General features: G+C 38.1%; 1 protein-coding gene across 1 annotated transcript; it reads left to right on the top strand.

Annotated features, from left to right (window-relative positions):
- The first annotated feature begins 8,387 nt into the window (after positions 1-8,387).
- Positions 8,388-9,173, top strand: LOC113315841. The gene has a single exon (XM_026564091.1). It carries the CDS (start codon positions 8,388-8,390, stop codon positions 9,171-9,173), a length of 786 nt encoding a protein of 261 aa, XP_026419876.1.
- Positions 9,174-14,372: the final 5,199 nt, after the last annotated feature.

Here is a 14,372-nt window from a genome sequence, read left to right as displayed (position 1 = left end):
TCAATTCACTCAAATGAACTAGTTACAGAGTTGTTCAATTGCTATGAGATCTTATGTAACTACACAAGACACAATTGAAACAAAGATGATTCGATTCGATTGAATCGGCTCATGAACATTATAGCCACGATTTGCATAAAGCATTCCTTATTAATTTAATGTTTCATGTTCAGAGCACATCTTTAGATCATAACCTTTTAAGTTCACAAACAAGTTCGCGGACTTAAGTTAATCGGTTGAGTTTTCCAAACTCAGCAGAAATTCTCGGGATGAGAACTTCCGCCAGTGCGCGGACTGGGTTCGCGGACTGAGTTCGCGGACTTAGCACACAAACGAGTTTTGGAAAATCCTAGCAGAAATTCTCGGTCGAGAACTTCCGACAGTTCGCGGACTGAGTCTGCGGACAGGGTTCGCGGACTTGGCAAGACAATTCCACAATCCTCCTGATTTCTCTTGATCAACAAAGTTCGAAAACTTCGGTTCAAGGAATACATGGTTATGTAATCTAAACTCTCATTTCAATCATCGAGACATTCTCAGAGGACGCTATGTAGCCGTTATTCACAGACCGATTCACGTCAGAGCAATTCTCAAAGTGATTGAAACTTTTCATGACTTTCGTCAATAGGTGAAGATAAACTTGATCAAAGCGAAACGCTTTACCAACACACGATTTCGAGATAAAAGATAAGCAATGAATGCTCAGCTCGAAATGTCAAATGTGTATGATCTAGTCTATATAGCATACGACTTTTGTCTCATAAGAAGTAGAAGATAGTAGAGATAGAATTTTGAGTGATAGATAAGTTGAAGTCTCCACATACCTTTTTATTGATGAAGTTCCACGGTTCCTTGTATAGATCTTCGTCGTTGTATGATGAATCGCCATGAAGTCCTTGAGCTCAACTACACTTTTCTATCCTAGTCCAAAACTTAGCTATGTAGGCTAGAAATCAAGACTTATAGTTTTGATCACTAACATTGACAAACATGCTTGAGATAGCAACGCATGCGAGGTTGACCGAGATATGCTCTAACAATCTCCCCCTTTGTCAATTTTAGTGACAAAGCTATTAATACATATGGAATACAAAAAAGATAAATTTTAGTGGCTCCTATTCCATAGTCTAATCTTCAACGTTCCTTGAAACCTCCGTCCTTCCAAGTACTCCAATGATCCCAAAGGTTGTAAGTTTAACACCATCGTTGTTGAAGATCCGTAGCTATAACAATGAGAGAAATCGAGATTCTCGATCATTATTATACAGTGTCATAGTATTATTATATAACATCAAAGTCCAATTGTATCACGACTTTAACAATAATACTACAGTGATATGTATCACTCCCCCGTTAGTCAATACTCCATCTCGATCATGGAAACCACTCCCCCTTACACAATGATTCGAAAACCATATGTATTTTTAGTGTGAACTACAATATTTCTCCCACTTTTTGTCAATAAAATTGGCAAAGGTACAAGAATGGGATCATAATGAAATTTCCACAAGAGACATTTCATGACCAAAATAAAAATACATACCAACTTAATTTAGATGCAATTTAATAGCCGAAGCTAACAACATTCATCAAGGAGTTTTAGGATACAAGATAACCCCTATAAAATTCCACATCCGCACACCCCGCAAGATATTACCATTAAAAACAAGTTCAAAATAACTCTCCCCCATTTGATGTCATTCTCGAGAGAACAACAAGAGCGACCTTAATTTTGAAAGAAAAGAAAGATTTTTTATTGGACACCAAAAACCATGAGAATGATTTTCTATATCCAAAACTCAACCAAATTAATCACAAGTAAACCCATGATTAATTCAATTGGAATACACAACTAAATCAAACCACAAAAGTGATCAATTTAATTGAAAGTGCTCAACATAAGTAAACTCACGGAGCTACGACTAAGTCAATCACACAGAGATGACTAACTTAACCGTTCAAATACTCAACATAAGGAAAACCTTACGGAATATTGACTACATTAACCAAAGAACATGATAGTGTAGCCTTTCATATACTCAACACAAGAATTTGTGGAATATATGAAAACTCAACTAGATTAATTACAAGAGAACCTATAATTAATCTAATTGGAATACAAATAACCAAGCTAATCACCGAAGTAATCAATTTAACTATTTTGGGCTCAACATAAGAGAACTTATGGAACCCCGACTAAGTTCATTATAGAATATGACAACCTTAACCATACATGTACTCGACATAAGAAAGAAGACTTATGGAGTACTAACTAAATAACCAAACTAGTTGTTTAATTTAGTTCCTAATGCTCGACATATAACATCTTATGGAACAACCAACAAAGCCAAGGTAAATCGACTTAGTTGTAAGGTGCTCAAAATAAGACACACAATGGAACCTTCACGGTAAAACATAATAAAATGGATCAATGAAGATCAATACCGTGGATAACATACAAGGATCTATTCTATTTTCCATCATAACGACATAATAGACTTTATCCTTGTTGAACAAAAGATTTTATCCTATTTTCCATCAAATTAATGATTACATAGGCTTAACTTTTGTATATGTCAAAAGTCCATTCGTGCTTTCATCCATACGAATACCGATTCATGAACGACTTTACTTTTGACTGCAATATGGGACCTTCAAGTTCACGGACGTAAACAATACATATCCCATTGCAATATCACAAACCATTAAAATACTGCAATAAACATCATCCTCCAAATTTTTTTAGAATTTAATAACCAATAAACCTAAAAAATAACATAAGAAGATGAAAACAAAAATAGCTATGTGTAGTCACAATCATTGCTATTCAAAGCACTAGTTATTCTTCCAACTAATCCAAAAAGAAGACTTACTAGGCATATAAGACTCAGTTTCCCTTGATGATTTCATACCTCTGAAATGGTCCATCAAAGTAGGAGTCACTGATATCCTTGACCCTGTTGACCGTAGAGACACCATGTTCAAAAGTTAGAACGTTGACTTTTCGATCAATAGTGCGAGCATAATGACGAGCCTTTGCACAGTTAAGGATAACTTTCTTCTGATTTCTGATCAAGATATTCTGAGTACCAAGGATTTTCGCCTGTCCATCAATCATCTGGTTTATCTGCAATTGAAGGTTATCCAGTTCGTTCTTAACTTCATCCTGAACACGAATCAAATCCTTGACATATTCACCAATCCAAGTGTTATACTCTTTTCTTTCAAGCATCTTATTCCATATAAACTCTTGACCAGAATCAAATCCTTTGAGATCATCCTCAACCATAGGGTTAACTTCTTCTTTGGGAACAGTTTCCATATAGCTCCTTTCTGAAGAAAAATGAGACACCTATAAGATTTATATATGTTCATGAGTGCCCTGGATAGAAACCCTAGATTTCCTTGAGGAGATACAAACGTTTGTGGCCGACCAAGAATGTCCCTAGAAAGAGATACTGTGCAGCTTCCAAAACGTCCACCATCCCAAAAGATCAAAGTGACAAAAGGAAAATGATACTAGAGAAGATCATTACAACAAGGGATATACAATCCTAGAGAAAATATAGCACAATACTTGAGCATCTCTCAAATCCTCATCCTTGTATCTCTCAAGTTAGACACAAGGATAGAACATTCTGCTGCTAGGTAGCATAGGGAGACATAGTCTCACCATCGGTTCTGGGAGAGTACCTATAAATTCTTCTAGGATATCTTATCCTTTCACTGCAGCTTCCAGGAAGAAGTGTGTGTCTCGCAGTCCTTCTAAGAATCACAGGCGGGAAACCCTTCTGATGAAAAAGTCTAGGACCTCTAGAAATAGGTTCTAGGGGATTTTCTGAAATTCGTCTCCACACACTAGACTTAGATTTATCAGATGTGTTATTATAAGCACAGGACATACTTTCATTGGTAGCACGAGAATTTAAAAATGTCCTGTAATGATTTCTAGGAGAGAGATCATCCTTATAAGATACCTGGTTTCCTGTGAAAGGGACCTTCACTGTAGTAGTCGTTCGACTATTTACTCCATTGACAGTAGAAAGAAGCAACTTGTAGAGTTCAGAAACACGTTTTTTTCTAGCAAAACAGTGGATAGCATAGTGATTTCCTTTTTCACAGAAGGTACATAATCGTGGAAGAGAACCAACAAATGGCACTTGTTTAAACTTCATAGCCACGGGAGAAGATTGTAAGTTATGAAAACTTTTCTTGACACAATCTTCTCTTGGAGAAAATTTCATTCTGTACAGTAACTCATGAGAATTAGTTTGTGTAGAAGAATTTTTCTTTAAAACAGAGTTTTCCTTTTCCAAGGATTTGCACTGTCCATGGGCTAAGACAAGCGATGCTTCAAGTTTCTCCCTCTTAACACGAAGTCTGTCTAGATCGGATGAATGCGTCTTGATCAAACAATTTTCTCTAATTGATCCTTCTTTGACCAGCTTTTCAAGAACACAAATCTTTTCACGCTGCATATTGTTTTCTTGAAGAAGTTTCTCAATTTCCTTAGAGAATGACCCTATAATGTTGTAGAGTACTTGTTCAGGATAAATAGACTTTTCGAATTCATCCATGAGTTGTACATGATCCTTGAGACCAACAAACTCTGTAGAATTTTTTGAAATTCTGGTGAGCTCCATTTCAGCTTTTTCCATTATGTCTGACGTCTCATTGGAGGAAGAATGACCAACACAGGATGAAACAGTCTTCCTACCTCGGTATTCGGAAGAATCATCTAAGGAGTGACCCTTTGAGGTATTCCCGAGACACTTGACAAAGTTGACATCTTTAGGAGGCATTTGGTATGCGTATGAGATTCTGTCCACAGACTCAGATTGCCACAAACACAGACTTATGAGGTCTTTAAAGTGTTTGCCTGCTCTGATACCTATTGAAAAAGCGGGGGTCTAACAACACCACCCTTATTTCGATTAGCAGTCTGTATGGACTAACTCCGAAACACTTTGCTAGAGAATAAAATAGACAGTCAGACTCAATCCAGATAGAAAGTATTTCAAGGAGTTATTATCTCAATCTCCCGATTTGATCTTTACTCAAGCAAATAGAAATCTGCGAGTCTTTATCAAAGAGAGATAACTTGGACGGTACCAAAGACCAATGTCCAAGGATCAATCAACTACAATCAACAACCAAAGGTTGGATTAGAGAAGTTGATGATCACGAACGCATAACCTGTATTATTTCAATTATATAAAATATAATGCGGAAAATAACTAACACAGTCACTAGAAATTTTGTTAACGAGGAAACCGCAAATGCAGAAAAACCCCGGGACCTAGTCCAGATTGAATACACACTGTATTAAGCTGCTACAGACACTATCCTACAGCAAACTAACTTCGGACTGGACTATAGTTGAACCCCAATCAGTCTCCCACCGGTCCAAGGTACAGTTGTACTCCTACGCCTCTGACCCCAGCAGGATACTACGCACTTGATTCCCTTAGCTGATCTCACCCACAACCAAGAGTTGTTGTAACCCAAAATCACAGAGTTGATAATAAACAGATCTGTCTCACACAGAAAAGTCTATAAGAGGATAAATCTGTCTCCCACAGATAAACCCTAGGTTTTGTTCCGTCTTTAGATATAAAATCAAGGTAACATGAACCAATTGATAATCCGGTCTTATATTCCCGAAGAACAGCCTAGCTTAATCAATCACCTCTCTACAATCCTTCCTGACTACACAAGCGGATTGTCGAGGAATCACAAACAGTGAGACGAAGATGTTTGTGACTTCTTTATCTTGCCTATCGGAGAACTCTCATGATCTCAAGCCAATCAATCGATTGTACTCGTATGATAGAAGATGCAAGATCAGATTACACAACTACGATAAAGTAGTATCGTTCTGGCTTCACAATCCCAATGAAGTATTTAAGTCGGTAACCTGATTTTAGAGAAGAAAATCAAAGGTTAATGGAGATCGACTCTAGCGGGGGCAACAGTACCACACAGACGTGTGGGGATTAGTTTTGCACAATGCTAGATGTCTCCTTTATATAGCCTTCAAATCAGGATTTAGCCTTAGTTACAAAGCAATCCATATTCACCGTTAGATGAAACCTGATTTAGATTCAAGCTAATATTTCTCAACCGTTAGATCGAAAACTTAGCTTGTCACACACACTTGGGTAGACGTTTACTCGGTTCGTGAAAACCATGCCCAGACGTGTATGTTGGTTCAACATAGTAACCCAAAAGGTTAACCATATGAGCATTTCATATTAACCTTGTTCGTCTTCACCATAACTAGTTCAATCGACTCAAATGAACTAGTTAAAGAGTTGTTCAATTGCTATGAGATCTTATGTAACTACACAAGACACAATTGAAACAAAGATGATTCGATTCGATTCGATTGAATCGTCTCATGAAAATTATAGCCACGGTTTTCATAAAGAATTCCTTAGTAATTTAATGTTTCATGTTCAGAGCACATCTTTAGATCATAACCTCTTAAGTTCGCAAACAAGTTCGCGGACTTAAGTTAATTGGTTGAGTTTTCCAAACTCAGCAGAAATTCTCGGGATGAGAACTTCCGCCAGTTCCCGGAGTTAGCACACAAACGAGTTTTGTAAAATCTCAGCAAAAATTCTCGGTCGAGAACTTCCGACAGTTCGCGGACTGAGTTTGCGGATTGGGTTCTGGACTTGGCAAGCCAATTCCACAATCATCCTGATTTCTCTTGATCAACAAAGTTTGAAAACTTCGGTTTAAGGAATACATGGTTATGTAATCTAAACTCTCATTTCAATCATTGAGACATTCTCAGAGGACGCTATGTAGCCGTTATTCACAGACCGATTCACGTCAGAGAAATTCTCAAAGTGATTGAAACTTTTCATGACTTTCGTCACTAGGTGAAGATAAACTTGATCAAAGCGAAACGCTTTACCAACACACGACTTCGATATAAAATATACGCAATGAATGCTCAGCTCTAAATGTCAAATGTGTATGATCTAGTCTATATAGCATACGACTTTTTTCTCATAAGAAGTAGGAGATAGAAGAGATAGACTTTTGAGTGATAGATAAGTTCAAGTCTTCACATACCTTTTTGTTGATGAAGTTCGATGGTTCCTTGTATAGATCTTCGTCGTTTTATGATTAATCGCCATGAAGTCCTTGAGCTCAACTACACTTTTCTATCCTAGTCGGAGACTTAGATATGTAGGCTAGAAATCAATACTTATAGTTTTGATCACTAACATTGACAAACATGCTTGAGATAGCAACGCATGCGAGGTTGACCGAGCTATGCTCTAACACAAGTAATTATTAAAGCAAAAAGTAAACTATTTATAGATAGCACTACTGCAGTGAGGAAGAATTAAATTAAGGAGTTTATGCAAATATAATTGAGTGATTTTCTTGGTGTTATACTAGCTCCTGGTAGAGTAAAGGTATCTACTGTGTGGCCCATGGTAGAAATGATTCAAAAAAAGCTAGTTGCTTGGAAGGGGAAACTTCTTTCTTTTCAAGATAGATTGATTCTTATTAAATCAGTTTTGTGCAGCATTCCAATTTATAATATGGCAGTTTATAAATGGCCAGCATCTGTCATTAAAGTTTGTGAAAGGATTATAAGAAACTTCTTGTGGTTTGGTGATGGGGATGTCAGAAAATTCACAATATTGTCTTGGAAGAAAGTTTGCACTCCTTACAATGAAGGTGGCTTGGGGATTCAAAGACTTGAGACAATCAATAAAGCATTGCTCATGAAGATGATGTGGAGAATCATGAACTCAATAGAAGAATGTACATTATTTTTTAAAGCTAAATATTTGAATAAAAATGGTCAATGGAATGAAAACTGGAAGTTATCTTCAATATGGCCAGGATTGAAGTGGGCTTGGAGTTCTTTAAAGGACAATCTCAAATGGTGTATAGGAAATGGAAATAAAGTTAATGTCTGGTTTGACTGTTGGATAGGTGAAACTCCTTTAATTGAGAAGACTGAGTTGCAGCTACTGCTTACTTCCATGATCTTACCTGACATTGGTTGAGGGCATGATTCTCTAATATGGACTGGTGATATGCAAGGTAAATTTACCACATCTTCTGTTGTTGAATTGCTTAGACACAAAGAACCAATTTTAAAATGCTCCAAATACATATGAAACACAGTTTTGCATCCAAATACTACAAGTAATATATGGAAAATTGTCCAAGGCATTTATGTTGATGATCCTGCAATGGTAAAGAATGGATATGAACTAGCTTCAAGATGCTGCATTTGTGAAACCAATCTTGACAGCATGAGTCACATCCTGTGGGACTGCACTTTTAGTGTTAAAATATGGAGTTGGTTGTGTTCTGTCTTTGAATTTATAATACCAAAGTGTTTTGAAGACATGTGGAAGAGTTCAAAATATAAAAGTCCATTGGTGAAAGAAGTTTGGATTACAGCTGCTTGTTCAACCCTCAAAGAGCTTTGGTTTCAAAAAAATAGGAAAATATTTGAGAATATTAAGCCAAATGAACAACAGTTCAAATGCAGAATCAAAAAACTGGTCTTTGAAGGTGGATTAAGAATAAAAGGCAATAAGTGGAACCAAAATTATGATCACAGGATTATATCATTCTTCAATCTGGGTTCTAGAAACTTTAAGTTTCAATGCATCAAAGAATGTTACTGGTTCCCTCCTCCAATTGGTTATACAATGTTTTGTTGTGATGGTTCATCCTTTGGCAACCCAGGTACAGCTGGATTTGGATTTGTGATTAGAGATCATGTATGTCAGGTGATTGGAGTGTTATCTGGAGGCTTAGGCATTGCAACCAATTACATAGCAGAAAATTATGCACTACTGTGTGCAGTGGAATTGGCAGGTGAATGGCGATTACAGAACATCATTCTGTGTTCAGACTCCAAAACAATAATTGAAGATTTTGCCAGAGATCAAGTCCCATGGTTCATTAGAAAGAGATGGCAGAAGGCAACAAGTAAAGTTTCTTCCATCATTTTTCAGCACAATCTGAGGGAGGTAAAATTTTCTGCAGACATAGCAGCTAAGCAAGGAGCAAGATTGGCAGCAGGTGAAAGACAAATGATTCTTGGAAGACCAAATTTTCTTCCAGAGTTGAAATGCCAGATGTTACATATTACAGGTTTTGTTAGGGAGTATATTTCTGTCTAATTTAGTGTGTAAACATAATCATTTTAGTTTCTCCTTATTTCATTGAGCCTGTGTAGTTGGCTCCTCTTGTTTTGAACCTTAAAGTTGTAATCTTCCAATTTTTTGGTTTTCTCAATAAAATTAATATGATTCAGAAAAAAAATAAAAAAAAATTAATTAATTAAAGTTGCAAGTTGGTTGGTCGACACGCATAATTCCTTAAGGAATCGAATATAGGCTGCATATGTCAGTCTTAAAACAATCACGGGCCGCACGATTTGGCCGTCCAATTTAATGAGCTTGGCCTCCTCCCAGTGTGACCAAACAAGTTCCATGGTGTTCACCGACGAGCCCACTACTATTCCAACCAATCGGAATTCTCCTAACCCGCCAGCAACAACCCTAATCGCTGGCCAAAAGTAGGCTAGTTGCGTTGTTGAACAAAGGGCTTAACGGTTAAGACTGGACATGGAGGTCTCAAATTCATCGCAGCCGTCCAACTTAGCCAGCCTAGTTGGATGGCTTAGATTCCGTTTTGGGCGACCAGTGAAGTGCCGGTATGCTCACCACTGGCTCGACTTTAGCCCTGGACAATCGAATTTATCCCAGCCCGCAGCTAACACCTAAAACTGTTAGATCAAAGTAGGTTGGCCACGCGGCTTTAAAAGCCTCAATATCGACCAACGACAGCGCATAACTGCCGCAAAGCAATCTCGGCCATCCAAATTCTCCAGCCGAATTGACCGGCCTAGATATGATTTCGGGGAACCAATGAGATGTCGACGTGATCACTGGCAGCCCCTCTTCCATAAGAACTGATCGGACGACCCTCAGCCTACCCATACGGCTCCTGGAAGCTTCCTGGAGATGGCTGGTCATGATCCTTTTAAGACATTAAGTTCCGCGACCAACCAAAACAGGCTCTATACAACGATGCTTCATATGTATCTATTATTTTGAGTTGCTTGCTTAAAAGTGATGCTTTGTATGCATCGAATGCAATCGATATTTTATAAATATCGATTTCACAAATAACTTAATTATTTAACCTAAGAGCATTACATGCTATATCATGCGGCAAGTCTCATGGATTGACTTATAACATATGACCGCCCGGCGCCTAGCTTGCGTGTGATTGGTCGAAATAATTTGGTCTTGCAAGCAAGACCCACTCAGCATCCTGCTGCATATTTTTCTACAAAAATACTCGAGACATCAAACATGTCACAAATTGGGGATGTTCATCAAGGTATTGGTATGGCGGTTTACAGCGTGCGGCGTGCAACACGCCCGTTACGAGAAAGTGTCAGGAAAGGCGGACAGTTAGTGATGGTAGAGAAGTGGTGGGAATAAAACTAATCGGTCTTCCCCTCATAATAGGGACGTATTTTCCACTATTCTACACGATCCTACTTCTTCATCACTCAACTACTTCCACTTCCTATGAGATCAGGGTGCGTTCAACTATGACTTGTATAAATAGGTTTTCAACCTATCTCAGCTAACAACGGTTATCAACATAAGTATTCAGAAAACACCAAGAACTTATAGAGTACATTCCGAAAGCAAGTTCCACATTCTGATACAAGTCATAAAACAACCACACCTTCAGAGTTAACCATTCTGATCTCAACACCTTCTTCGTTTCCCTCCCTAAGATCAACCATTATCCTTCATTTTGTGACCGAAGCAAGGCTGGAACGACCATTTCTTGGTTTAGGCCAAAATTGTATAGATTGATATCTCGAATCTAAAGTACTCCTGTGCAGTACATTTGTTTAGGGTTTAGATTCGTTTCTCGGCGACACACCCAAATTTACCATTTCCAGCAGAATCAGTTTTTACCCCAAAACAAGTGTCTCTTTCACGAAACTACAAAATAATTTGTCTTAGCCAGCATATCTCGAGATAATGTGCTAGGATCTAGTCATGAATATTGTTCATGTATGAAGCATACATGACCAATATATCACATGCGAATGTTACTATTAATCAGGTATGGGGCTCGGGTAGCGTACATGGCCAGTGTATCACATGCAGATGTTACTAGGATTGGGGTATGGGACTCGCGGGAGCAAACATGATAGGTAAAGCAAACAGGACTAGTGTATCGCGTGCGGTTATCACTGTAAGTCATGTATGGGGATCATGGAACGAACATGACCAATATAACGTGTGCAGATCTTATTAGTAATCAGTGATAAAGCATGGAGCGGACATGACCAGTGTATCGCATGCGAATTTTACACGGGGAAATTATGGGGAGACCCAAAAAACATAATATTCTCATTGTCAAGCCCACAATTATTTTTGGATACCGTGACACCCATAATTATATGAAATTATTAAAAATTTATACATGATGGATTATGCATCCGCATGACAAGTTATCCATCAGGGGTATAATTGGTAAAGCAACTTGGACATAACATATCTAAAAATTCGCGCCTTAGAAATTTACAAATTTTATGTCGTTGGAAATTTTTCAAAGAGAGCTACGCAACGAGTACAAAAAACAATATCAAATTTTTGTTTTTCACGAAAAAATTGGAGGTGATCATCGTTTTAGGAAAAATGTTCCAAAACTTGATACATAACCATTATGCAGCCACCAAAAAGGACGCATAACGCATTATGCAGACACATAATGAATTATGCAACCATTTTCTCGACTGCATAACAAATTATGCATCTGTATAACAAAGTTATGCATCTATAACAAGTTATGTAGCCATTGTTTTGGTTGATTTTAGTGCGTACATAAAAAAATTTGTGCATAATGCAGTATATATCCATACTTACGATGCATATCAGGTTATGCATCTATTTTCTCGATGCATAATGCATTATGCATCCATTTTCACGACTGCATAACATGGTATGTATATATTATTGTAGGTGCATGACAAGTTATGCAGGCTTTAGTTTTGTTGGTTTCAATAATAACAAAAAAGTTGATGCATAATGTGTTATGCAAACATTTTCCGGACTGCATAACAAGTTATGCAACAACTTTTCAAGATGCATAACAGGTTATGCATCTATTTTCATAGCTGCATAACCTGTTATGCATTCATTTTCATAACTACATAACTGGTTATGCATCCACTACGAAGAGAAAGTGAAGAACAAAAAAATCTAGGTAAACATCAACAAAACCCGAAATGAAACTTGCACAAAGCACTCTCTACATATCGGCTGTTGATATCGGTGATGTGGTTTGAAACCATGGATGATAATATCGCCTGTAATGGTCTTGTATTCCCAATTGCACCCTGCAATGATAAATAACTGTATATATTAGTCACAGTGGGGTTGAGTCTTCTCAAGGAAATTACATCCAGTTATGCCGCATCAAAGAACAAAAGCTCATCGATACTTCCATGCTCTTTCCAGTATCGAGCACGAGTCCTTCTCCTTCCAACATCATCACCAGCCAAGCCTGACGACCATGAAGTAGAAGATGCCACCAGACGCCATCGACAACCCAAGAAACAACGCCACCAGCCGCAACCCATTATAGTAGCTTCCTCTAGCTAACAAAGGCGTCAGTCGAGTCTTCCCAACTCCAGTTGACATACAGACCTAAGTCTCCTTGTTGCTGCTCCATTTATCAATCGAGAATTGAGAGAGTTCACAATACTGACTCTACCCAAAGATGTTGTCGAAACTGAGTATAAAGTGGGGATGATGCTAAAATATTCTTCCAGCTGTTTTACAACTCCGAAGCTTCCCCCATCGCCGAGATAGTTAACAACATCCACTATTACTTCCTTCCACTCGAGCTACTGCAATATGAGAAACTCTATCATCACAGCTTCATCTTCTCACCATTTGACTTCAGCTCCTTCCCAGGAAACCACAAATTTATGTCGGTCATCTTACTTCTCTGTCAACTACGACAAAAATTCAACTTGTTCACTGACCAAATCCAACACTGCTTCACTTCCTTCTTGTTCGGTATCCCAGCTGAGCATCACGTCCTAACTGGATGGATGGCAACAGTCCCGTATAAATCTAGCCAACAAAAGAACCACCAATCACAGATAATTCCATTATTTTCAAACACAGGCCACACAACCGATTTCCATTTTCTGTCCTTATAATCACCTTCCTTCACCATCACTGATACAAGTATACAACCAATCTTCACTTTTGCTTCCTTGGTCTCCAAACTCTCTTCACCTTATTGATTCGGTGAATCAACTTCTCAACTCAGAACTCCACTTAACCCATTACTGTTGTGGTAGTAATAGAACTTGCCGTATACCCATTCGTAATCAATAATTCAGACATCATCATGAAGATTAGAAGCACAATTGACAACCCATCCTTCGTATATACAGATGTCATTTAATCGAGACCATTCATTCGACCAAACCCCATTCAGTCCACATCCAAAAAAATCCCCAAATTTGTTGATATTGTTGATGCTTGTAGAAGATGTGAATTCAAAGAGGCCAGAGAAAGAAATTTCCGCAGCCACGAACATCATCTCCTCACTATTGAAATTTTCGCAGCCAGAGAAAGAAGAAATTCACGAGAGAAGTTGAAACCCTAGTTGGAAACAGCTGCTGGAAAAAATAACTATTAGGTTATGATAAAGAAGCAAGATGAAGAGGAAGAAAGGAAGAGACTTTATTACGAAGAAAATCAGATCTTTTCTTTTGTTTTCGCCTATATCTCTTGAAACTGATAATTTTGGAAAATATGGGTTTGCGAATAATTTTCACCCAAATATTGGGGACGCGCCTGAAGATTTTCGACCGTGAGTTTCACTGTGGGAAAGATCCAAAAAATGGGTCTCCCTGTAGTTTTCACATTTTACAAAGGATCAATCATAAGGCCCATGTGAGACTCGAGTATCACTTATTTTCACCATGGGTGTAACGTGAAGCCTATGAGTAGGCATCAACAATGTATTTCTTATGGATGTTATACTAGGAATGGTGCTCAGGATTGAGTCTTGCGAGACCAAAAGCTGAGTCTTATATATGAGAAGGCGAATGAAACCTTGATCATATGTGGCTGACTGGAAGCTTACTCATAAGAGATTGATCAGACTCTTTCCCACAAGAGGATGTTCGAAGTCTTTCTGAAAAGAGGATGATCGAAATATCGCTCATCAAGAGAAAATCTCGTCTAAACAAAGACGCATGAGGTTTAGGATTCAACCACACTGAGCTTCAGACGTTGGGATTTGGCCCGTGAACTTAAGCT

Source organism: Papaver somniferum, chromosome 10, assembly GCF_003573695.1.
Source record: "Papaver somniferum cultivar HN1 chromosome 10, ASM357369v1, whole genome shotgun sequence".
Classification (NCBI taxonomy): Eukaryota; Viridiplantae; Streptophyta; class Magnoliopsida; order Ranunculales; family Papaveraceae; genus Papaver; species Papaver somniferum.
Note: the sequence above shows the minus strand (reverse complement) of the source record. Positions and strands in the feature narration are given on the sequence as shown.

What these genes read in the sequence shown, in the direction of transcription:
- LOC113315841 (XM_026564091.1), top strand. Translation starts at nt 8,388, where the DNA reads ATGTGGAAGAGTTCAAAATATAAAAGTCCATTGGTGAAAGAAGTTTGG.